The following is a 24,425-nucleotide window of genomic DNA, read 5'->3' on the forward strand; positions in this document are numbered from 1 at the left end:
CATACTTGCAAGAGAACTATCTAAAAAGCTTGACAAAGGTCCCCCATCCTAGCCTACTACAGTTTGAAAAATCCCCAGGGCAAAACCACAGTTGGTGATGCCTTTCAGCCAGCTTTAAAAAGGAGGCCAGGATCCAGAATATATAAATAACTCTAACAATTCAACAACCAAAGCACAAAAACCCAGTTTAAAAATAGGCAAAAGGGGACAACCAAAGCAATCCTAAACAAAAAGAACAAAGCTAGAGGCATCACACTACTCGAATTCAAACTGTAAGGCTACAGAAGTTAAAACAGCATGGTACTGGCACAAAAACAGGTGCATAGACCAATGGATAGAGAACCCAGAAATAAAGCCACACATCTACAACCATATGATCTTTGACAAAGTTGACAATAACAGGCAATGTGGAAGGGACTCCCTATTCAATAAATGGTGCTGGGATAACTGACTAGCCATTTGCAGAAGAATGAAACTGGACTCCTGCCTTTCACCATATACAAAAATTAACTCACAATGGATTGAAGTCTTAAACGTAAGACCTTAAACTCTACAAATTCTAGAAGAAAACCTAGGAAACACTATTCTGGACATTGGCCTCGGCAAAGAGTTTATAATGAAGTACTCAAAAGCAATTGCAACAAAAAATTGACAAGTGGAACCTAATTAAAATAAATAATTTCTGCATAGTGAAAACAAACAAATAAAAACCAAACAAACCAAAAAACTATAAACAGACTAAACAGCCTACCTACAGAATGGGAGAAAATATTTGCAAACTATGCATCCAACAAAGGTCTGATATCCAGAATCTATAAGGAACTTAATTCAACAAGCAAAAAACACACAACCTCATTAAAAAATGGTCAAAGGACATGAACAGACACTTCTCAAAAGATGATATACATGGACGGCGGTTCCAAGATGGTCGAATAGTAACAGCTCCAGCCTCCAGCTCCCAGCGTGAGTGACACAGAAGACGGGTGATTTCTGCATTTCCAACTGAGGTACCGGGTTCATCTCACTGGGGCGTGTCGGCAAGTGGGTGCAGGACCGGGGGATACAGCACACCAAGTGAGAGCCGAAGCAGGGCACGGCATCACTTCACCCAGGAAGTGCGAGGAGGAAGGGAATTCCCTTTCCTAGCCAAGGAAAACCATGACACACAACACCTGGAAAATCGGGTCACTCCCACCCTAATACTGTGCTTTACCAAGGGTCTTAGCAAACACCACACCAGGAGATTATGTCCCACACCTGGCTCAGAGAGTCCCACACCCACAGAGCCTCCCTCATTGCTAGCACAGCAGTCTGAGATCTAACTGCAAGGCAGCAGCCAGGCTGGGGGAAGGGCGCCTGCCATTGCTGAGGCTTGAGTAGGTAAACAAAGTGGCCGGGAAGCTCGAACTGGGTGGAGCCCACCGCAGCTCAAGGAGGCCTGCCTGCCTCTGTAAACTTCACCTCTGGGGACAGGGCATAGCTAAACAAAAGGCAGCAGAAACCTCTGCAGATTCAAATGTCCCTGTCTGACAGCTTTGAAGAGAGTAGTGGTTTGCCCAGCATGGAGTTTGAGATCTGAGAACGGACAGACTGCCTGCTCAAGTGGGTCCCTGACCCTGAGTAGCCTAACTGGGAGACAACCCCCACTGGGGCAGACTGACACCTCACACCTCAGACCTCACACGGCTGGGTATCCCTCTGAGATGAAGCTTCCAGAGGAACAATCAGGCAGCAACATTTGCTGTTCAGCAAAATTCACTCTTCTGCAGCCTCCACTGCTGATACCCAGGCAAACAGGGTCTGGAGTGGACCTTGAGCAAACTCCAACAGACCTGCATCTGAGGGTCCTGACTGTTAGAAGGAAAACTAACAAATAGAAAGGACATCCACACCAAAACTCCATCTGTACATCACCATCATCGAAGATCAAAGGTAGATAAAACCACAAAGATGGGGAAAAAGCAGTGCAGAAAAGCTGAAAATTCTAAAAATCAGAGTGCCTCTCCCTCTCCAGAGGAACGCAGTTCCTCACCAGCAACAGAACAAAGCTAGAGGGAGAAAGACTTTGATGAGTTGAGAGAAGAAGGCTTCAGATGATCAAACTTCTCCGAGCTAAAGGAGGAAGTTCAAAACCATTGTGAAGAAGCTAAAAACCTTGAAAAAAGATTTGACGAATGGCTAACTAGAATAACCAATATAGAGAAGTCCTTAAATGACCTGATAGAGCGGAAAACCATGACACTAGAACTATGTGACAAATGCACATGCTTCAGGAACTGACTCAATTAACTGGAAGAAAGGGTATCAGTGATTGAAGATCAAATGAATGAAATGAAGTGAGAAGAGAAGTTTAGAGAAAAAAGAGTAAAAAGAAATGAACAAAGCCTCCAAGAAATATGGGACTATGTAAAAAGACCAAATCTACGTCTGATTGGTGTACCTGAAAATGATGGGGAGAATGGAACCAAGTTGGAAAACACTCTGCAGGATATTATCCAGGAGAACTTCCCCAACCTAGCAAGACAGGCCAACATTCAAATTCAGGAAATACAGAGAATGCCTCAAAGATACTCCTCGAGAAGAGCAACTCCAAGACACATAATTGCCAGATTCACCAAAGTTGAAATGAAGGAAAAAATCTTAAAGGCAGCCAGAGAAAAAAGGCGGGTTACCCACAAAGGGAAGCCCATCAGACTAATAGCAGATCTCTTGGCAGAAACTCTACAAGCCAGAAGAGAGTGGGGGCCAATATTCAACATTCTTAAAGAAAAGAATTTTCAACCCAGAATTTCATATCCAGCCAAACTAAGTTTCATAAGTGAAGGAGAAATAAAATCCTTTACAGACAAACAAATGCTGAGAGATTTTGTCACCACCAGGCCTGCCCTACAAGAGATCCTGAAGGAAGCACTAAACATGGAAAGGAACAAACTGGTACCAGCCACTGAAAAAGCATGCCAAAATGTAAAGAACATTGATGCTAGGAAGAAACTGCATCAACTAACGAGCAAAATAACCAGCTAACATCATAATGACAGGATCAAGCTTACACATAACAATATTAACCTTAAATGTAAATGGGCTAAATGCTCCAATTAAAAGACACAGACTGGCAAATTGGATAAAGAGTCAAGACCCATCTGTTTGCTGTATTCAGGAGACCCATCTCACATGCAGAGACACATATAGGCTCAAAATAAAGGGATGGAGGAAGATCTACCAAGCAAATGGAAAACAAAAAAAGGCAGGGGTTGTAATCCTAGTCTGTGATAAAACAAACTGTAAACCAACAAAGATCAAGAGACAAAGAAGGCCATTACATAATGGTAAAGAGATCAATTCAACAAGAAGAGCTAACTATTCTAAATATATATGCACCCAAAACAGGAGCACCCAGATTCATAAAGCAAGTCCTTAGAGACTTACAAAGAGACATAGACCCCCACACAATAATAATGGGAGACTTTAGCACCCCACTGTCAACATTCGACAGATCAATGAGACAGAAAGTTAACAAGGATATCCAGGAATTGAACTCAACTCTACACCAAGCAGAACTAATAGACATCTACAGAACTCTCCACCCCAAATCGACAGAATATACATTCTTCTCAGCACCACATCACACTTATTCCAAAATTGACCACATAATTGGAAGTAAAGCACTCCTCAGCAAATGTAAAAAAACAGAAATTATAACAAACTGTCTCTCAGACCACAGTGCAATCAAACTAGAACTCAGGATTAAGAAAATCAATCAAAACTGCTCAACTACATGGAAACTGAACAACCTGCTCCTCATGACTACTGGGTACATGATGAAACGAAGGCAGAAGTAAAGACGTTCTTTGAAACCAATGAGAACAAAGATACAAAACCAGAATCTCTGGGGACATACTTAAAGCAGTAGAGGGAAAAGAGTAGCACTAAAAGCTCAAGCAAGAGAAAGCAGGAAAGATCTAAAATTGACACCCTAACATCACAATTAAAAGAATCCAAAGAAGCAAGAGCAAACATTCAAAGCTAGTAAAGGCAAGAAATAACTAAGATCAGAAACAGAACCAGAAGGAGATAGAGACAATAAAAAAACTCCTTCAAAAAAAATCAATGAATCCAGGAGCTGGTTTTTGAAAAGATCAACAAAATTGACATCAATTAGCAAGACTATAAAGAAGAAAGAGAGAAGAATCAAACAGACACACAAGAAATGATAAAGGGATATCACCACTGATCCTACAGAAATAGCTGTAAACCACCATCAGAGAATACTATAAACACCTCTATGCAAATAAACTAGAAACTTAGATTTAAAATGGATAAATTCCTATCATTACACACTCTCCAAAAGACCAAATCCAGGAAGAAGTTGAATCCCTGAACAGACCAATAACAGGTTCTGAAATTGAGGCACAATTAATAGCCTACCAACCAAAAGTCCAGGACCAGACGAATTCACAGCCTAATTCCTACCAGAGGGTACAAGGAGGAGCTGGTACCATTCCTTCTGAACTATTCTAATCAATAGAAAAAGAGGGAATCCTCCCTAACTTATGAGAAGGCCAACATCATCCTGATACCCAAAGCCTGGCAGAGACACAACAAAGTAGGAATTTTAGACCAATATCCTGATAACAACATCGATGCAAAAATCCTCAGTAAAATACTGGCAAACCAAATCCATGATCAAGTGGGCTTCATCCCTGGGATGCACGCTGGTTCAACATATGTAACCAATAAACATAATCCATCATATAAACAGAACCAAAGACAAAGCACCACATGATTATCTCAATAGATGCAGAGGAAAGGCCTTGACAAAATTCAACAGCCCTCATGCTACAAACTCTAATAAATGCATTGATGGAAAAGATTCTAACAATAAGAGCCATTTATGACAGACCCACAGCCACGGACACTGAATGGCAAAACTGGAAGCATTCCCTTGAAAACTGGGTACAAGACAGGGATGCCCTTCACCACTCCTATTCAACATAGTGTTGGAAATTCACAGGCAACTGTAAGCAAGAGAAAGAAATAAAGGGTATGCAATTAGGAAAAGAAGAAGCCAAATTGTCCCTGTTTGCAGATGTATATTTTGAAAACCTCATTGTCTCAGCCCCAAATCTCCTTAAGTTGATAAGCAACTTCAGCAAAGTCTCAGGATACAAAATCAATTTGCAAAAATCACAAGCATTCCTATACATCAATAATAGACAAACAAACAGAGAGCCAAATCATGAGTGAACTCCCATTCACAATAGCTTCAAAGAGAATAAAATACCTAGGAATCTGGCTTACAAGGGATGTGAAGGACCTCTTCAAGGAGAACTACAAACCACTGCTCAATGAAATAAAAGAGGACACAAACAAATGGAAGAACATACCATGCTCATGGATAGGAAGAATCAATATCATGAAAATGGCCATACTGCCCAAGGTAATAGATTCAATGCCATCCCCATTAAGCTACCAGTGACTTTCTTCACAGAATTGGAAAAAACTACTTTAAAGTTCATGTGGAACCAAAACAGAGCCCACATTGCCAAGACAATCCTAAGCCAAAAGAACAAAGCTGGAGGCATCACGCTACCTGACTTCAAACTATACTACAAGGCTACAGTAACCAAAACAACATGATACTGGTACCAAAACAGAGATATAGACCAATGGAACAGAACAGAGCCCTCAGAAATAATACCCCACATCTACAACCATCTGATCTTTGACAAACCTGACAAAGACAAGAAATGGGGAAAGGATTCCCTACTTAATAAATGGTGCTGGGAAAACTGGCTAGCCATAAGTAGAAAGCTGAAACTGGATCCTTTCCTTACGCCTTACACAAAAATTAATTCAAGATGGATTAGAGACTTAAATGTTAGACCTAAAACCATAAAAACCCTAGAAGAAAACCTAGGTAATACCATTCAGAATATAGGCATGGGCCAGGACTTCATGTGTAAAACACCAAAAGCAATGGCAACAAAAGCCAAAATTGACAAATGGGATCTCATTAAACTAAAGAGCTTCTGCACAGCAAAAGAAACTACCATCAGAGTGAACAGGCAACCTACAGAATGGGAGAAAATTTTTGCAATCTACTCATCTGACAAAGGGCTAATATCCAGAACCTACAAAGAACTCAAATTTACAAGAAAAAAACAAACAGCCCCATCAAAAAGTGGGCAAAGGATATGAACAGACACTTCTCAAAAGAAGACATTTATGCAGCCAACAGACACATGAAAAAATGCTTGTCATCACTAACCATCAGAGAAATGCAAATCAAAACCACAATGAGATACCATCTCATACCAGTTAGAATGACAATCATTAAAAAGTCAGGAAACAACAGGTGTTGGAGAGATGTGGAGAAATAGGAACACTTTTACACTGTTGATGGAACTGTAAACTAGTTCAACGATTGTGGAAGACAGTGTGGCGATTCCTCAAGGATCTAGAACTAGAAATACCATTTGGCCCAGCCATTCCATTACTGAGTATATACCCAAAGGATTATAAATCATGCTGCTATAAAGACACATGCACATGTATGTTTATTGCAGTACTATTCACAATAGCAAAGATTTAGAACCAACCCAAATGTCCAGCAATGACAGACTGGATTAAGAAAACGTGGCACATATACACCATGGAATACTATGCAGCCATTAAAAAAGGATGAGTTCATGTCCTTTGTAGGGACATGGATGCAGCTGGAAATCATAATTCTCAGCAAACTGTCGCAAGAACAGAAAACCAAACACCACATGTTCTCACTCATAGGTGGGAATTGAACAATGAGAACACTTGGACACAGGAAGGGGAACATCACACACTGGGGCCTGCTGTCAGGTGGGGGGAGAGGGGAGGAATAGCATTAGGAGAAATACCTAATGTAAATAATGAGTTAATGGGTGTAGCACACCAACATGGTACATGTATACATATGTAACAAACCTGCACGTTGTACACATGTACCCTAGAACATAAAGTATAATTTAAAAAAAAAAAGATGATATACATGCAGCCAACAAATACATGAAAAAATGCTCAACATCACTAATCATTAAAGAAATACAAATCAAAACCACAATTAGATACCATCTCTTGTCACTCTGGTTGGCTATTAAAAAGTCAAAAAATGGGCCAGGCGCAGTGGCTCATGCCTGTAATCCCAGCACTTTGGGAGGCCGAGGTGGGCGAATCGTGAGGTCAGGAGAACGAGACCATCTGGCTAACACAGTGAAACCCTGTCTCTACTAAAAATACAAAAATTAGCTGGGCGGGTGCCTGTAGTTCCAGCTACTCGGGAGGCTGAGGCAGGAGAATGGCATGAACCCAGGCGGCCAAGATCACGTCACTGCACTCCAGCCTGGGTGACAGAGTGAGACTCGTCTCAAAAAAAAAAAAAAAAAAAAAAAAAGTCATAAAATGACAGATGTTGCTGAGGTTGCACAGAAAAGGGAATGTTTATACACTGTTGGTGGGAATGTAAATTAGTTCAGTCCCCATGGAAAAGGGTTTGGCGATTTCTCAACTTAAAACAGGACTACCATTCAACCCAGCAATCCTATTACTGGGTATATACCCAAAGGAAAGTAAGTCATTCTACCAAAAAGACATGTGCGCTCGTATGTTTATCACAGCACTTTCACCATAGCAAAGACAATGCATCAACCTAGGTGCCAATGAACGGTGAACTAGATAAAGAAAATGTGGTACATATACACCATGGAATACTATGCAGCCATAAAAAAGAATGAAATCATGTCCTTTGCAGTAACATGGATGCAGGTGGAGGCCATTATCCTAAGTGAATTAATGCAGGAACAGAAAACCAAACACCACATGTTCTAACTTATAAGTGGGCGCTAAATATTGAGTACACAAGGACATAACAAGGGATAATAACACTGGGGACAGAGTGAGAATTAATTAATTTTGAGACAAGATCTCACTCTGTCACCCAGGTTGGAATGCAGTGGCACAATCACAGCTCACTGTAGCCTTAACCTCCAGGGATCAAGTGATCCTCCCAACTTAGCCTCCTGAGTAGCTAAGATTACAGGCATGTGCCACCATACCTGGATAAATTTTTTAAAAAGACAACTTTTTTTTTTTTTTTTTTTTGTAGAGACAGAGTCTCACTATGTTGTCCTGGCTGTTCTCAAATTCTTGGGCAAAAGCAATCCTCCTTCCCTGGCCTTCCAAATGCTGGGCTCATAGGCAGGAGCTGCCTTGTCCACGGACACTGGGGGCTACTAGAGGAGGGAGGATGGAAGAAGGGTGAGGGTTGAAAAACTACCTATGCCCACTACCTGGGTGATGGGATCATTTGTACACCAAACCTCAGTGACACACAATTTACTAATGTGTCAAACCTGGACATGTACCCCCTGAACAAAAATAGAAGTTGAAAAACAATGGGCAAAGGATTTGAATAGACTTTCTCTAAAGAAGATATACAAGGGACTAGTAAGTACATGAACAGCTGCTGAACATCATCTGGTAGTTTGGGAAAATGCAAATCAAAGCCTCAGTGAAATACTACTTCATGTCTGCTAGATGTGTAAAATAACAAAGAAAACAAAATAGGAAGCACTGGCCAGGATATGGAGAAATTAGAAACCCTCATACATTGCGATGGGATTGTAAAATGGTGCAGCCATTTTGGAAAACAGTTTGGCAGTTCCTCAAAAATTTAAACATAGAGTCACCATATGACCAGGCAATTGTGCTCCTATGTATATGCCCAAGAGAAATGAAAACATATGTCCATACAAAAACTTGCACATGAATGCTCATAGTAGCATTATTCATAATAACCAACAAACGGAAACAACCCAAATGTCCATCGATAAACAAACATAAATAAACAAAATGTGGTATCTCCAAACCATGGAATAGTTTCAGTCATAAAAAGAAATGGTGTTCTGATTCATGCCACAACATGGATGAACCTTGAAAACATAATGCTAAGTTAAAGAAGGCAGACACAAAAGACTACATCTTGTACAGTTCCATTTATATGAAATGTCCAGAATAAAAAATTCATAGAAACAGGAAGCAGATTGGTGGTTTCCAGAGGTTAGAAGAAGGAGGGAATGCAGAATGATTGCTAATGCGTCAGGGGTTTCTTTTTGGAGTGATGAAAATATTTGAAATTAGAAAGAGGGGATGGTTATGCAACCTTGTGAATATGTTAACACCCATGGAAATGTGCTTCAGTGCTGAATTTTATGATACGTGCATTATATCTCAATAAATTTGTCATTGAAAAAAAAAGGTTTCGAGGCTGCCTTAGAAGCAGCTGCGCTCCCCAAGCAGTGGGTCTAAGGTGCTTATTTTCTGGGACCAGAGGTGAAACATGATGTATGAATTCTGACCTGGCATCATTTATAAAGAGATTTTGCCTGGCACTGTGGGGTGTGACTATAGTCCCAGCTACTTGGGAGGCTGAGGCAGGAGGACTGCTTGAGCCCAGGAGTTGGAGGCCACAGCGAGCTATGATCCCACCTATGAATAGCCACTGCACTCCAGCTTAGGCAACATAGCAAGACCCTGTTTTTAAAAAAGAGAAAAAGAGATCTTGCCCAAGAGGACTGCCTGAGGGTGTGATGGGACACAACAGAGAGAGAGTCCCTGTGGAGATGGCCACCCCATGCTAAGGTTGCCAGTGGTGATGAGTGACCAACCAAAGCAGAGGCCATCCCCCACCTCCAAGTGAAGAGGAACAGTCAGAGAGCTTCCTGGCTAGCCCATCGGAGTAACCAGGAGAGAAGCATCAGCTCAAATCATTTAACATGTTCAGAGAAACTCCAAGCCTGAAGGGTTAGAAGTCCCAGAAAGTGCAGGCCGTGGAGGACAGGCTCCCAGGGGAAAAAGAGAAGCAGACAATCACCCTCTTCTTGACTGCAAGCTTCTGCCTTGAGCAGGCCACGCTGAGGAAAGGAAGGTGCTTTAAGTTGACATAAAGTCAAGAGTTCCGATTATTATACTGCATCAGACATACTAATTTCTAACATTAGTTTTTCATGTGGCTGAAAGCAATCAGAATATTTTCTTTCTTTTCTTTTCTTTTTTTTTTTTTTGAGACAGAGTTTTGCTCTTGTTGCCCAGCCTGGAGTGCAATGGCTGATCTCGGCTTACTGCAACCTCTGCCTCCCAGGCTCAAGTGATTCTCCTGCTCTAGCCTCCTGAGTAGCTGGGATTACAGGTGCGAGCCCCCACGCCCAGCTAATTTTTGTATTTTTAGTAAAGACAGGGTTTCACCATCTTGGCCAGGCTGGTCTTGAACTCCTGGCCTTAAGTGATTTGCCTGCCCCGGCCTCCCAAAGTGCTGAGATTACAGGAGTGAGCCACCACGTCCGGCCGTGATCGGAATATTTTTTACCTCTTAGAATGAAAGATAAACTATGGGGCTTGCCCAGGTTTCATACATATATGGGTAAGAACTAGCGCCACAGAGCATCCGGTGCCTATTCCTCAACATAGATCTAATCCGAATAAATCACTACAGAGAGTGGTAAGTCCTATGATGAAATAATAGTTCAGATGAGAGATGAAGAGGTGACATCAAGTATATGGGGAAAAGGGGAAAACATGGGTATAAAAATCGACAAATTTGGCCGGGCATAGTGGCTCATCGGGGCCTGAGGCGGGAGGATTTAAGCTCAGGAGTTTGAGGCCATGAAGAAACCCCGTCTCTACAAAAAATACAAAAAATAGCCAGTCGTAGGCGAGTTAGCGGCCTCCGGTGTGGGATGGCCGCGGAGCCGGGCGGAGCTGGCGTGCGGCTTCCGGGGCCGGCTCTCACCCGGGAGACAGGACCCCGGGCCCCGCCCGCTAGGCAGGCCACGCCCCGGTACGGTCGCCATGCCCAACGGAGGAAAGCGACCCAAGTTCCAGGCCCACGACGCCTGCTTCGGCCGAGTGACCGAGACGGATTACGCCAACTCGGATCCGCCGGTCGTGAGGTCTGGACGAGTCAAGAAAGCCGTAGCCAACGCTGTTCAGCAGGAAGTAAAATCTCTTTGTGGCTTGGAAGCCTCTCAGGTTCCTGCAGAGGAAGCTCTTTCTGGGGCTGGTGAGCCCTGTGACATCATCGACAGCAGTGATGAGATGGACGCCCAGAAGGAAAGCATCCGTGAGAGAACTGTCTCCAGAAAAAAGAAAAGCAAGAGGCACAAAGAAGAACTGGAGCGGGCTGGAGGAGAGGAGTATCCCATGGATATTTCGCTGTTGCTGGCTTCCTATATCCGTCTTGAGGACCTTGTGAAATTTTCTCTGATTTGTAAGAATGCTTGGACTGTCATTTGCACTGCTGCCTTTTGGATCAGGTTGTACCGAAGGCACTACACGCTGGATGCTTCCCTGCCTTTGCGTCTGAGACCAGAGTCAATGGAGAAGCTGCGCTGTCTCCGGGCTTGTGTGATCCGATCTCTGTACCATATATGTATGAGCCATTTGCTGCTCCAATCTCCAAGAATCCAGCCATTCCAGAAAGCACCCCCAGCTTTCTGGTGCTTTAAAGAATTTCTGGTACTTTCTGGCACTTTCTGGTGCTTTAATGTGCTTTAAAGCACATTAAAGAATTCCAAATACTTACTTTTCTGGTGCAGAAAGATTGTTGGGAAAAGACAGGAACCAATGTGGAAATTCAACTTCAAGTTAAAAAAACAGTCCCCTAGGTTAAAGAGCAAGTGTACAGGAGGATTGCAGCCTCCCGTTCAGTACCAAGATGTTCATACTAATCCATACCAGGACTGCTGCCTACTGCAGGTCACCACCCTCAATTTCATCTTTATACCCATTGTCATGGGAATGATATTCACTCTGTTTACTATCAATGTGAGCACGGACATGTGGCATCATCGAGTGAGACTGGTGTTCCAAGATTCCCCTGTCTGTGGTGGTCGGAAACTGCACAGTGAACAGGGTGCACAAGTCATCCTGGACCCAGTGCACAGCTTTTGACTCTGACTGGTGGCACCCTCAGTACCCATTCTCCCTGAGATCATAGTTACTGCTTCCCATCCCTTGAGGGCAGCCCTGATTCTCGTCCATTAGTAATCAGATTCCTGTTTGGACAGGGCGGCTGGATTGTATATTTGGTTAGTAATGTACATGCTCTTCAGGCTCTAGGGCTCCTGTTAGGGGAGGGAGAAATGTTGAATCAAGAGGAAAAACAATTACTATGATTTGTAAACATATTTATTTATTTATTTTTTGAGACGGATTCTCGCTCTGTCGCCCAGGCTGGAGTGCAGTGACGGGATCTCGGTTCACTGCAAGCTCCGCTCCCGGGTTTATGCCATTCTCTTGCCTCAGCCTCCCGAGTAGCTGGGACTACAGGCGCCCGCCACCTCGCCCAGCTAGTTTTTTGTATTTTTGGTAGAGATGGGGTTTCATTGTGTTAGCCAGGATGGTCTCAATCTCCTGAACTTGTGATACGCCTGCCTTGGCCTCCCAAAGTGCTGAGATTACAGGTGTGAGCCACCGACCCCTCAAAGTTTTGTTTTGAACATGCTGAGCTTGAGGTTCATGTGTTACAGAAGGGTCAGAAGCCAGGAACCAGTTAAAAGTACAGCCTAGAGCTTTAGGTGGCAATTCAGGTGGAATAGATTTTTAAATTTTCAGGACGTTGGCCAGGCACGGTGGCTCACGCCTGTAATCTCAGCACTTTGGGAGACTGAGGCAAGCAGATCACCTGAGGTCAGGAGTTTGAAACTAGCCTGGCCAACATGGCAAAACCCTGTCTCTACTAAATGTACAAAAATTAGCTGGGTGTGGTGGCAGGCACCTGCAATCCCAACTACTCAGGATGCCGAGGCAGGAGAATTGCTTGAACCTGGGAGGCGCAAGTTGCGGTGAGCCGAGATTGAGCCACTGTACTCCAGCCTGGGCAACAGAGCAAGACTCTGTCTCAAGAAAATAAATAAACAAACAAACAAATTTTCAGGACATGGTTAGCAAGGGAAGCTCAAGGCTAGATAAAATCATATAGGGAGGAAGAGCATAGGGTGAGAAAAGGGCTTGAGGTTGAATCAACATTTAATGATTAGTGGAAGGTGCCAAGGCAACTATAAAGGAGAAGATAGAAAGATCTAGAGAAAAAGAGAACATGTAATCACACAGTCAGTACAAGAAATGAATGAGGATGTCTGAGACACACAACCACTCCTTTCAGTAGCACAAAATAAATATTGGTGATGGCCGATCCAATAGTAACAAGGTGCTGTTTTCCATAACATATTAGCTAATAGTCTTGACCAACTGATAAGGAATGTTGCCTGAGCAAATGGTGAACTTGCCCCTTACCTTTGCCTGAAATGTGTGACTTAAACTTGCAAGGTAATTGGATTGGGCTGGGCTTTGGACCATGGTTCAGAATGAAGTGAATTGTTGACTTCTGGATCATTTATAAGATCCCGAATACCTTCACATGGTGTAGAAGGCCCTTCCTGCTGTGGCCCCTGACTCTTTTCTAATGTTATCTCTCACTGCTTCCCTTGCTCATCCTACCCTTCAAGCAATCCAATTACTTGAATATGCCAAGTGCTCCCTCACACCTGCATGCCTTTCACTATACTGTTTCTTCAGCTCGGAATACCAGTCTCTGGTCTAAAACCCTTTGCCAACTTCCCCTAGTCTTGGAATCACTTCAAATCTAATTGTGTGCGACACTATCTTTACCTACTGATGAACAGAAACAACCCCACAATAGAGCTTCACACGACTTAAACTCCCCATGAGAGAAAGGGTTCAAACCTTAGCGAAACCCCAGCTTTTAAAAATTTTGCTGGACACTGTGTCCTATTTGATATACATGCTATCAGAGTATTTGACTGAAGCCAGACTTGTTTTAGAGACGGAGTCTCGCTCTGTCACCCAGGCTGGAGTGCAATGGCATGATCTCAGCTCAATGCAACATCCACCTCCCGGGTTCAAGTGATTCTCGTGTCTCAGCCTCCTGAGTAGCTGGGATTACAGGTGTGTGCCATCACTCCTGGCTGATTTTTTGTATTTTTAATAGAGACAAGGTTTTGCCATGTTGCCCTGGCTGGTCCTGAACTCCTGACCTCAGGTGATCCACCTGCCTTGGCCTCCCAAAGTGCTGAGATTACAAGCGTGAGCCACCACACCCGACCCAAAGCCAGACTTTTGAACTTACTCACTTATGATCATGTTTCTCCCTCTTTGTGAAATAACATTAAATCCTTCTCCCCACCTCAGTTTCATGAAAACCTTCCCCTTCTTCACCTGAATATTACAAAATCTCTCCTCCCCTGAGTGTCACAAGACAGTTCTCAGCCAGGCTTTTTTTTTTTGGTCAGCCAAGAATGAAAAAAAAAGAAGTAAAAGAATGCTTGTCACATGACCTCTGTTGTTTCGTCCTTAAAATTCATAACCTGAGTCTAATCATGAGAAAACATCAGAAAAATTCAAATTGAGAAACAGTCTACAAAATCCCCAGCACTCTTTGGGAGTGCCAAGGTCAAGAAAAACAAGGAAAGACTGTGAAACTGTCACAGATTAGAGGGGACTAAAGAGATATGACCAATGATGCAATGTGGTATCCTGGAACAGAGAAAATAATATAGTGGAAAAACTGGAGAAATTGGAAGAATCTGAGTTTAGTAGAATAGTTAATAGTATTGTACCAGGATCAATCTTTTATTTTTGAAAAATGTACTGCACCATGGTATGTAAGATATTAACATTAAGAAAGCTAAAAGAAAGCCGATAATCTGATGTATTAAAATAACTAAGTTGTGGTCAGGCATGGTGGCTCACACCTGTAATCCTAGCATTTTGGGAGTCTAAGGTGGGCAGATTGCTTGAGCCTAGGAGTTCAAGACCAGCCTGGGTAAAATGGTGAAATCCCAACTCTACACAAAACGCAAAAAATTAGTCACACTTGGTGGTGTGTGTCTGTAGTCCCAGGTACCCAGGAGGCTGAGGTGGGAGGATCACCTGAGTCCAGGAGGAGGTCAAGGATGCAGTGAGCCATGTTCGAACCACTGCACTCGAGCCTGGGTGACAGAGTGAGACCCTGTATCAAAAATAAAATAGTATAATAAAATAATTAAGATGTGAAGGCCACCCAGTCTAGGTGGCGATCAGCCCCCTTCTTCCTTCCTTAGTTCTTAGTAATGACAAGTCCTGACATTAAAAGTTTAATTTCCACACTACCTCTTTGACTACATCTCAGGCCATCTTGCCTTTGATGGATCCCACCCTTGTCATCTGGCCTTCTAGTTCCCAGGACACTCTGAAGCTGGCTCCACTGCAGGGCCACTGTGCTTGTTGCTTCCTTCTTGGAACCTTTCCCTGCTCCCTCTTTGCAGAACTGGCTTCTGTCTTGCAAGTCTCAGCTTCATGTCACCTTCTCAGAGAGGCCTGCTGTGACTGCCTACCCCAATAATCTCTGTCACAGCACTTTACGTATTTTTCTTAATTGCCCTAATCATAGTCTATAATTTATTGATGTATTTGCAATCTTTCTTCCTTTAGAATGTTTGCTGTGTGAGGGCAGAGACCACATGTATTTTGTTCTCTGTAATATCTCCCCCTGTATTTTCTTTTTTCTTTTTTTTTTTTGAGACAGGGTGACAAACTGAGACCCTTTGCAGTAGGGCAAATATGGCTCACTCCAGCCTTGACCCCTGGGGCTCAAGTGATCCCTGAGGGTTAGCCCCCCAAGTAGCTGGGACTTGGCAGCTACTGGGTACCACCATGCTAGGCCGATTTTTGTGTGTATGCGTGTGTGTGTGTGTGCGCGCGCATGTGTGTGTATATATATACACACTATATATATGTACTATATATGTATATATACACACTATATATGTACTATATATGTGCTATATATACACTAGATATATGTATTTATATATATATATTTTTTTGGTAGAGATGAGGTTTTGCCATTGTTGCCCAGGCTTCCCTCAACATTTATATGTTGAACTCCTAACCCCTAGTGTGATGATATTAGGAGATGTAGGTCTTTGGGAATTGATCAGGTCTTGAGGGTAGTACCTTCATAAATAGAATAAGTGTCCTCATAAAAGGAGCTCCAGAGAGCTCCTTTGCCCCTTTTGCCTTGTGAGGCCATCTGTGAAACAGTAAGTAGGCTATCACTAGATACCAAATATGCCAGTGTTGTAATCTTGAACTTCCAATCACCAGAACTGTTAGAAATAAATTTCTGTTGTTTATAAGCTACCCAGTCTATGGTATTCTGTTCTAGCAGCCTAAACAGACTAAGATGCCTATAATAGTTGTTCAATAGGCCGGGTGCGGTGGCCCACACCTGTAATCCCAACACTTTGGGAGGCCAAGGCAGGTGGATCATTTGAGGTCAGGAGTTCGTGACCATCCTGGCCAACATGGCGAAACCCCATCTAAAAATACAAAAATTAGCTGGGTGTGGTGGCACGCACCTGTAATCCCAGCTACTTGGGAGGCTGAGACAGGAGAATTCCTTGAACTGGGACCTGGGAGGCAGAGGTTGCAGTGAGCCGAGATTGCGCCACTGCACTCCAGCCTGGGCGACGGGCCGAGACTCCATCTTAAAAAAAAAAAAAGAAAAAAAAAGTTGTTCGATAAATATTTGTTAAATGAATGCCAAAGGATAATTTTCTTTATTTTTTTAGGCTGAGTCTCCCTCTAAGAGTTAAAAACATGCTGTCATCAAATATATAGTGAGCATGTGTCAAATACTAATCTAACACATTTAATGAAGGGACCAGAGAGATTATAAATCTGGGTAAAGGAGAATTCATGGAACAGAGGTTTATATAGCAGAAAAGACATGCTGAAATAAGTTAGCTAGGTTAAAGGGAAATCTAATTTATGTCCTACAGGTGAATAAACTATAATGTTTAGGATTGTCTTTTATACAGAATAGGAATCACTTGCATCTCTAACAGACAAAAACCTACAAGTTGCGGGCGCGGTGGCTCAAGCCTGTAATCAGCACTTTGGGAGGCCCGGGGAGCCAGAGTAGGATCACTGAGGTCGGTCGAGACCATCCTGGCGGTTTTGGTGAAACCCGTCTCTACTAAAAAAAATAAAAACTAACCCGGTGAGCTGCTGTAGTCCCAGCTACTTTCGGGAGGCTGAGGCAGGAGAATGGGCATGGAAAACCAGGAGGCTTGCAGTGAGCGGGAATCCGGCCACTGCACTCCAGCCGAGGCTGACAGAGCCAGACTCCGTCTCAAAAAACCTACAAGTTAACAGGTAACTTCCTAGAATCTGGACCCTAATAATAATAATTAACGAGTCAAACAAAGGTACATTCTCCAGATGAATAACACTTGGGTGGACCTGTTCGGACAAAGATCCAGCATGACAGTGAAAGGACATACAATTATCTTTTTGCCTTAATTCTAAGATTAGGACATTTTAAAAGATAGAAGACTGAAAAATATAGAATGAATGTACAAGTGCTCCAACTGAAGTTTGGAAAGGGGAGGTCAGTCAGTTCAGGGGCAAAGCATGGGCATCTATCTGCTTCATCAGGTCTTCCCCCAAAGCCATCATCACTGGATCCAGCCTTCATTCTTTGAGAGCCAGCCAATGTTTCATCTTCTCTGTGAAGTCTGTCTAGATTTTCCTCTCACTCCCTATCAGGCAAACTGAGGTGGACAAACCTTGTTATCAAGATGGTGATTGTGGCATGGCATAGTCGCTCATGCCTCTAATCCCAGCACTTTGGGAGGCTAAGGCTGGAGGATCGCTTGAACCCAGGAGTTCAAGACCACCCTGGGCAATATGGTGAGATCCTGTCTCTGCAAAAAATGCACAGAGTCTGGGTCGGGCACAGTGGCTTATGCCTGTAATCCCAGCACTTTGGGAGGCTGAGGTCAGGAGTTCAAGACCAGCCTGGCCAATGTGGCAAACCCTCCACCCCCACCCCTCCGTCTCTACTAAAAATACAAAAATTAGCCAGGCTTGGTGGTGCACACCTGTAGTCCCAGCTACTAGGGAGGCTGAGACAAAAGAATCACTTGAACCCTGGAGGTGGAGGTTGCAGTGAGCCAAGATTGCACCACTGCACTCCAGCCTGGGCAATACAGCGAGACTCTGTCTCAAAACAACAACAGCAACAACAACAACAACAACAATTCACCATGCATGATAGCATGTGCCTGTGGTCCCAGCTACTTGGGAGGCTGAGGTGGGAGGATGGCTTGAGTCCAGGAGGTTGAGGCTGTAGTGAGCCGAGATCGCACCACTGCACTCCAGCCTGGGTGACAGAGCGAGACCCTGTCTCAAAAATAAAAAAGACGATGATTGCTATCAAGGCCCTAGATTTTTTTTTTCCTATGAGTTGCATATCCCTGGTTTGAGCCAAGACGCTCTATTACCCTTGTTACCCTTACATCTCAGGCCAAATTTTTGTTTGTGGATTATACATAAGAACCCATGTGAGGATTTTCACAAATAATTGAGATAGGCTGTAAAGGAGAATTTGAAAGTGAGAGCCCAGTTTTTTTTTTTTTTTTTGAGACGGAGTCTCACTCTGTTGCCCAGGGTGGAGTGCAGTGGTGAAATCTCGGCTCACTGCAACCTCTGCCTCCTGGGTTCAAGTGATTCTTCTGCCTCAGCCTCCTGAGTATCTGGGACTACAGGCACGCACCACCACACCAGGCTAATTTTTGTATTTTTAGTAGAGACGGGGTTTCACCATATTGGCCAGGTTGGTCTTGAACTCCTGATCTTGTGATCTGCCTGCCTTAGGCTCCCAAAGTGCTGGGATTACAGGCATGAGCCACCGCACCCAGCAAGAGCCCAGTTTTTACAAACAACAGATGAGTGCTAGGGGGCAGGACAATGCAAGTATGAAATGAGACCAGCTAATGAGACCAGCTGCACGCTAGTTAGACGAGTATCAGAACTGCTTTGTCCCTTGGTCTCATGAGATACTACTCTATAAAACACGTCCAAAAGCCAGACTCACATATATGTCTTTTTCTAGTTTATTTATTTAGTTTTGAGACAGGGTGTCGCTCTGTTGCCCAGCCATTGCATTCTGGCTCACAGCAGCCTTGACCTCCTGGGCTCAAGTGATGCAATTGGGACTACAGGCACATGCTACCACACCTGGCTAATTTTTGTATTTTTAGTAGAGATGGGTCTCACTATGTTGCCAAGGCTGGTTTTGAACTGCTGAACTCAAGTGATTCTCCCACCTCTGCATCCCAAAGTGTCTAGTTTCAGAACTTACTTTATTCAGAGGTATAGCTATCTTTGTGACCAAAATTGTGAGCACTGAACCAGTGACTAGCTTGAGAAGAAAGCATTTCCAAGGCAAATAATACTCCAAGCTGAAAACAGTCCTCTTAGTGCGCCAGTAGGGACCTTTTGGCAAGTGGCATCTTGCCAGAAAATTAACTCAAAACAAATCCCTAACAGCTCAGAGATGGTGGAGGGGAATTTCAGAAACAGTCAGCAGGGCAGGGCCGTGCAACTGCTTACAGGAATTGCCTTACTCACACTTTGATGTTGATTCTCTGCAGAGCTTCCGCTGCTTCAAAACTGCGTGCAGGAATCAGAGACATTACATCAGGAAGATACTGCAGAGATATTCTACTCCATCTCATTCATTGTACAGGTGAGGAACCAAGGGTCAGAGATTTTAAGGAATTTGTCCAAAGCCACAGAGTGGAGAACTGTGAGTAGAACTCAGATCGCTTGTTGCCTAATTCAGGTGTTTTCAACCCCTTATAAATGTACTAGGGAGGTGTGGCATCCACATGATTTGCTTTCTGGCTGATGTATCTCGATTCCTAGTGCAGAGCTCAGGCATCAATTGGTAAACAAGAGGAAGAGATAGATGTGGCTCTATCTATCTAGTGTATGGGAGCAGCATGTGACATTGTGATGAGATGTGTTAGCACAGGCACAATTTAAAGCAGTGCCATGGCAACTGGCATTCACTCTGGCTCCAGATAACACTGTGAACTACAGGGTGTAGTTGAAAATGGCTTCTCACTTAGTGAGTGGAATGTTCCAGCCTCTGTGTCCTGCAGTGAGTGACTCTGAAATCTACCAAGCAATGTAGCAACAAGACTGGTTCAGGTTATTTACCAAGGGTTGGGGGTTTTCAGCATAACTCACAGGAGAAATAAACTCAGCAGCCTTGGGAATCCCCAAGAATTACTGTGCCTATCTGCAAAGCAGTATGGGTTTGCTTCCTCTGAGCAATGCATTGTTTCAGTGTCTTCCCAGAGCACTATTATTTCAAAGAGGTGCCCTGGGCATGAGGGGAAGGTAATGGGGAAGGGCACCATTTGTTTCTTTCTTACATATTGCAGAATCTGCTGCTACCCTCCCCACAAATTCTTTTTTTTTTTTTTTTGAGACAGGGTCTCATTCTGTCACCCAGGCATGATCACGACTCACTGCAGCCTCGACCTTCTGGGTTCAAGTGATGCTCCCATCTCAGCCTCTCGAGTAGCTGGGACAACAGGTGCGTGCCACCACACCCAGCTAGTTTTTGTATTTTTAGTAAGGATGTTGCCCAGGCTGTTGCCTAGGCTGGTCTTGAACTCCTGGGCTCAAGCAATCCACTCACCTAGGCCTCCCAAAGTGCTGTGATTACAGGCTTGAACCACCACCCTCGGCCCCCACAAATTCTTAAACCATGGCAGTAGACAAGGGGAGATCTGGAATGAGTTAAGTTTCATCAGTAGGATTGAATATTAGGGTCATTCGTCCTGAGATGCTAAAGCCTTCTTGATTTTAACTTAAATGCTCATGTCATCATTTCTAAAACAGAACTGAAACAGAGACCACTTATGGTCTCATCTCAAAAATAAAAGAGTATGTACATGCTCTTTTATTTTTATTTTTGTATTTCTAATTGTGCGCATTCAACTAAAGACTTCCAGCTTCCCTGACAAGTAGGTGTAGACAGAGACCAAGTTCTGACCAGCGCGCTGTGAATGGAAGTGTTGCAGCTTTCTGGGGTGTGCCCTGTCTTTGGGCCTCCCCCTCTTTTCTTGGCTAGCTTGCAGTTGTATTTGTGGCAAGTCATCTTGGACCATGAGGATGAGGACAACCCCCAGGAATGGCAGTGCAATAAAACATACTCTTATATAAAAATATTGCTACTTATTTTATCACTACTAAAAAAAGAAAGTGAGAGGTATCCAATATGCTAAATAAAGAAAACTACTTCTGAGCAAAACTCTCAAAGCAGAGCTGCACTACCAGTCCTCCTTTTAAAAAAAAAAGGCAGGCGGGGGGGACGCTGGGCGTGGCAGCTCACACCTGTAATCCCAGCACTTTGGGAGGCCAGGGCTGGAAGATCACCTGAGGTCAGGAGTTCAAGACCAGACTGGCCAACATGGTGAAACCCCGTCTCTACAAAAAGTAGCCAGGCATGATGGTGGGTGCCTATAATTCCAGCTACCCGGGAGGCTGAGGTGGGAGAATCGTTTGAACCCGAGAGGTGGAAGTTGTAATGAGCTGAAATCAAACCTTTGCACTCCAGCCTGGGTGACAAGAATGAGACTCCGTCTAAAAAAAAAAAAAAAAAAAAAATTCTTCCTGTGTTAGCAGCTGAACCAATATCCTGACTAATAGCTCCACTAAAACTGCCAGCAGTCATGTTAAAAGTATGTTTTAGGATGCTTGGGACTTACTTGTAGTCCCAAGCCTTGCTAAAAGTAGCTTACAAAATTTGGAGTTTAACAAATGATGCCATTTTACAAGAAATCAAGAGGAAGCATGTTCCCTGGGTTGGTTCAGTTTTAGGTTGTTGTATTAATTTCCTACTGCTGCTATGACAAATTGCCACAAACTTGACTTAAAACAGCACAACTTTATTCTTTTATAGTTCTGGAGGCCGGAGTCTAAAATCAGTTTCACTGGACTAAAGTCAGTTGGCAGGGCTGTTTTTTTTCTGGGAGCTCTAGGGAAGATCTGTTTTCTTGCATTTTTTAGTTGCTGGAGGCTCTCTGCATTCCTTGGCTGGTGACTCCTTCCTCAAATCACTCCAACCTCTGGCTTCCATCATCTCCTCCCCTACTTCTGTTGTCAAATCTCCTTTGCTTCCCTCTCATGAGTACACTTGTGATTATGTTTAGGGTCCACCCAGATAATTCAGGATAATTTCATCTCAAGATCCTTAACTCAAGGTAAAATAATAAGGTAAAATTGATAGGTTCCAAGGCTTAGCATATGGATATCAGCCTACCAAAGTTGAAAAAAGGTTTTCATTTTCCTGCTCCGCTGTTCTAATGTTTTAGTGCCATCTCCCTTCATGGTTTTAAAATCACTTTGGACCAAGGTGGGCAGATCACTTGATGTCAGAGGTTCGAGACCAGCCTGGCCAACATGGTGAAACCCTGCCTCTACTAAAAATGCAAAAATTAGCTGGGCACTGTGGTGGCTGCCTGTAATCCCAGCTACTCGGGAGGCTGAGGCAGGAGAATTGCTTGAACCCGGGAGGTGGAGGTTGCAGTGAGCGGAGATCGCGCCACTGCACTCCAGCCTGGGTGACAGAGCGAGACTGCGTCTCTGGAAAAAGAAAAAAAAAATCACTTTGGAGCTCCCAAGCATTACATCCTTACCAGGCCATGTCCAGGCCAGGAAGGGAGGGGTGTTCCCATTCCTGCATCTTTTAGTTATTAATGGAGATGTGCTTTGCCAAAGGTTCCCAGCAGAAGCCACATCAGGTCCCGATAGCCAAGACTGAGTCACCTGCCTGTGCTCTGTCTGCACACTGAACTGAGAATTTGCATGTCTGGCAGTTTTTACCTCTGCATCACAATGTCAGTGCTCCCACCAAGAGGTTGAAGGACTGCTAGGGAGTCACATTTATTTATTTATGTATTTATGTATTTATTTATTTTGTAGAGACGGGAGTCTCGCCATGTTGCCTAGACTGGTCTCAAACTCCTGAGCTCAAGCAACCTGCCCACCTTGGCCTCCCAAAGTGCTGGGATTACAGGCATAGCCACTGAGCCAAGCCTAACAACTCACTTTTGAAAGTCCTGCAGGAGATTCCACAGGCACGAGCGACTCCAAAGAGCCCTTGTTTTCTAGCAGTCATAAAAAGCATGTGTGAGACCAGGCATAGTGGCTCATGCCTGTAATCCCATCCCGGCACTTTGGAAGGCTGAGGTGGGCAGATCACCTGAGATCAGGAGTTCGAGACCAGCCTGAGCAACATGGAGAAAGCCAGTTTCTGCTGAAAATGCCAATATTAGCTGGGTGTGATGGTGTGCACCTGTAATCCCAGCTGGCTGGGATCTGAGGCAGGAGAATCACTTGAACCCGGGAGGCAGAGGTTGCAGTGAGCCGAGATTGCACCATTGCACTTCAGCCTGGGCAACAAGAGTGCAACTCTGTCTCAAGAAAAAAAAGAAAAAAGAAAAAAACATGTGTGATGAGAAGATCTGGGGGCTGGGGTGGTAGTGTGGTAATGGGGTAATTAAAAAAAAACCTTTTGACTGGAGATCTAGAATTCGAACTAAGCCAGGAACACATCCTCATCTGTAGTGCTTCCAGGGCATCTGCATGACAGTTTGAATTGTATTCCCCTCCAAATGAATATGTTGAAGTCCTAATCCCCGGTACCTCAGAATGTAATCTTTGCAAGGTAATCAGATCAAAATGAGGTCACTAGGGTGGGCCTTTGTCCCATATGCCTGGTGTCCTTATAAAAAGGGGAAATTTGGAGACAGACATGTACACAGGGAGACTGACATCTGAACATGAAGATGGCCATCTATAAGCCAAGGAGAGAGACCTGGACAGATCCTTCCCTCATAGCCCTTAGATGGAACTAACACTCCTGATATTTAGATTTTGGACTTCTAACCTCCAGAGCTATGAAACAAGAAGTTCTGGGCTGGGCGCAGTGGCTCATGCCTGTAATCCCAGCCCTTTGGGAGGCTGAGGTGGGTGGATCACCCGAGGTCAGGAGTTGAAGACTGGCTTGGCCAACATAGTGAAACCTCCTTCTACTAAAAATACAAAAAATTAGCTTGGCATGGTGGCAGGTGCCTGTAATCCTGGCTACTTGGGAGGCTGAGGCGGAGGTTGCAGTGAGCTGAGACCACGTCATTGCACTCCAGCATGGGCAATAAGAATGAAACTCCATCTCAAAAACAAAACAAAACAAAAGTTCCTTTTGTTTAGGCCAGGGGCCCTCAATCCCAGGGTCATAGAACAGTACCATAGACCAGTTAGGAACTCGGCTGCACTGCGGGAGGTGAGGTGAGCAGTGGGCAAGCGAACATTACCGCCTGAGCTCCGCCTCCTGTCAGATCAGAGCTGGCATTAGATTCTCATAAAAGCACAACCCCTATTGTGAGCTGTGCATGCGAGTGATCTAGGTTGTGTGCTCCTTATGAGAATCTAATGCCTGATGATCTGTCACTGTCTCCCATCATCCCCAGATG

At 43.9% G+C, this 24,425-nt stretch overlaps 3 protein-coding genes across 3 annotated transcripts in view; all 3 read left to right on the forward strand.

The window, feature by feature from the left end:
• LOC101016179 (transmembrane protein 183A-like) overlaps window positions 1-11,549 on the forward strand; it is a 36,954-nt gene extending 25,405 nt beyond the window's left edge. Inside the window, 2 exon segments of the mRNA XM_031666811.1 lie at window positions 10,732-11,454; window positions 11,457-11,549. Coding sequence (XP_031522671.1) covers window positions 10,732-11,454; window positions 11,457-11,534 — 801 coding nt within the window. The 3' untranslated portion in view covers window positions 11,535-11,549.
• A 34-nt stretch (window positions 11,550-11,583) lies between these two features.
• On the forward strand, window positions 11,584-12,025 carry LOC110743590 (transmembrane protein 183B-like; the record flags this gene model as incomplete). The annotated part of the gene is given in 2 exon segments (XM_021940120.2): window positions 11,584-11,981; window positions 11,983-12,025. Coding segments are annotated over 2 exon segments (441 nt in total), but the record flags the coding sequence as incomplete, so codon positions are not given.
• A 7,509-nt stretch (window positions 12,026-19,534) lies between these two features.
• The window catches only part of SUB1 (SUB1 regulator of transcription), a 67,609-nt gene continuing 62,718 nt past the window's right edge, over window positions 19,535-24,425 (forward strand). Inside the window, exon 1 of the mRNA XM_021939264.2 lies at window positions 19,535-19,624. The gene's annotated coding sequence lies outside the window, so the exon portion shown is untranslated. The remainder of the gene's footprint in view (window positions 19,625-24,425) is intronic.

The sequence above is a fragment of the Papio anubis genome, chromosome 5, assembly GCF_008728515.1.
Source record: "Papio anubis isolate 15944 chromosome 5, Panubis1.0, whole genome shotgun sequence".
NCBI classification, from domain to species: domain Eukaryota; kingdom Metazoa; phylum Chordata; class Mammalia; order Primates; family Cercopithecidae; genus Papio; species Papio anubis.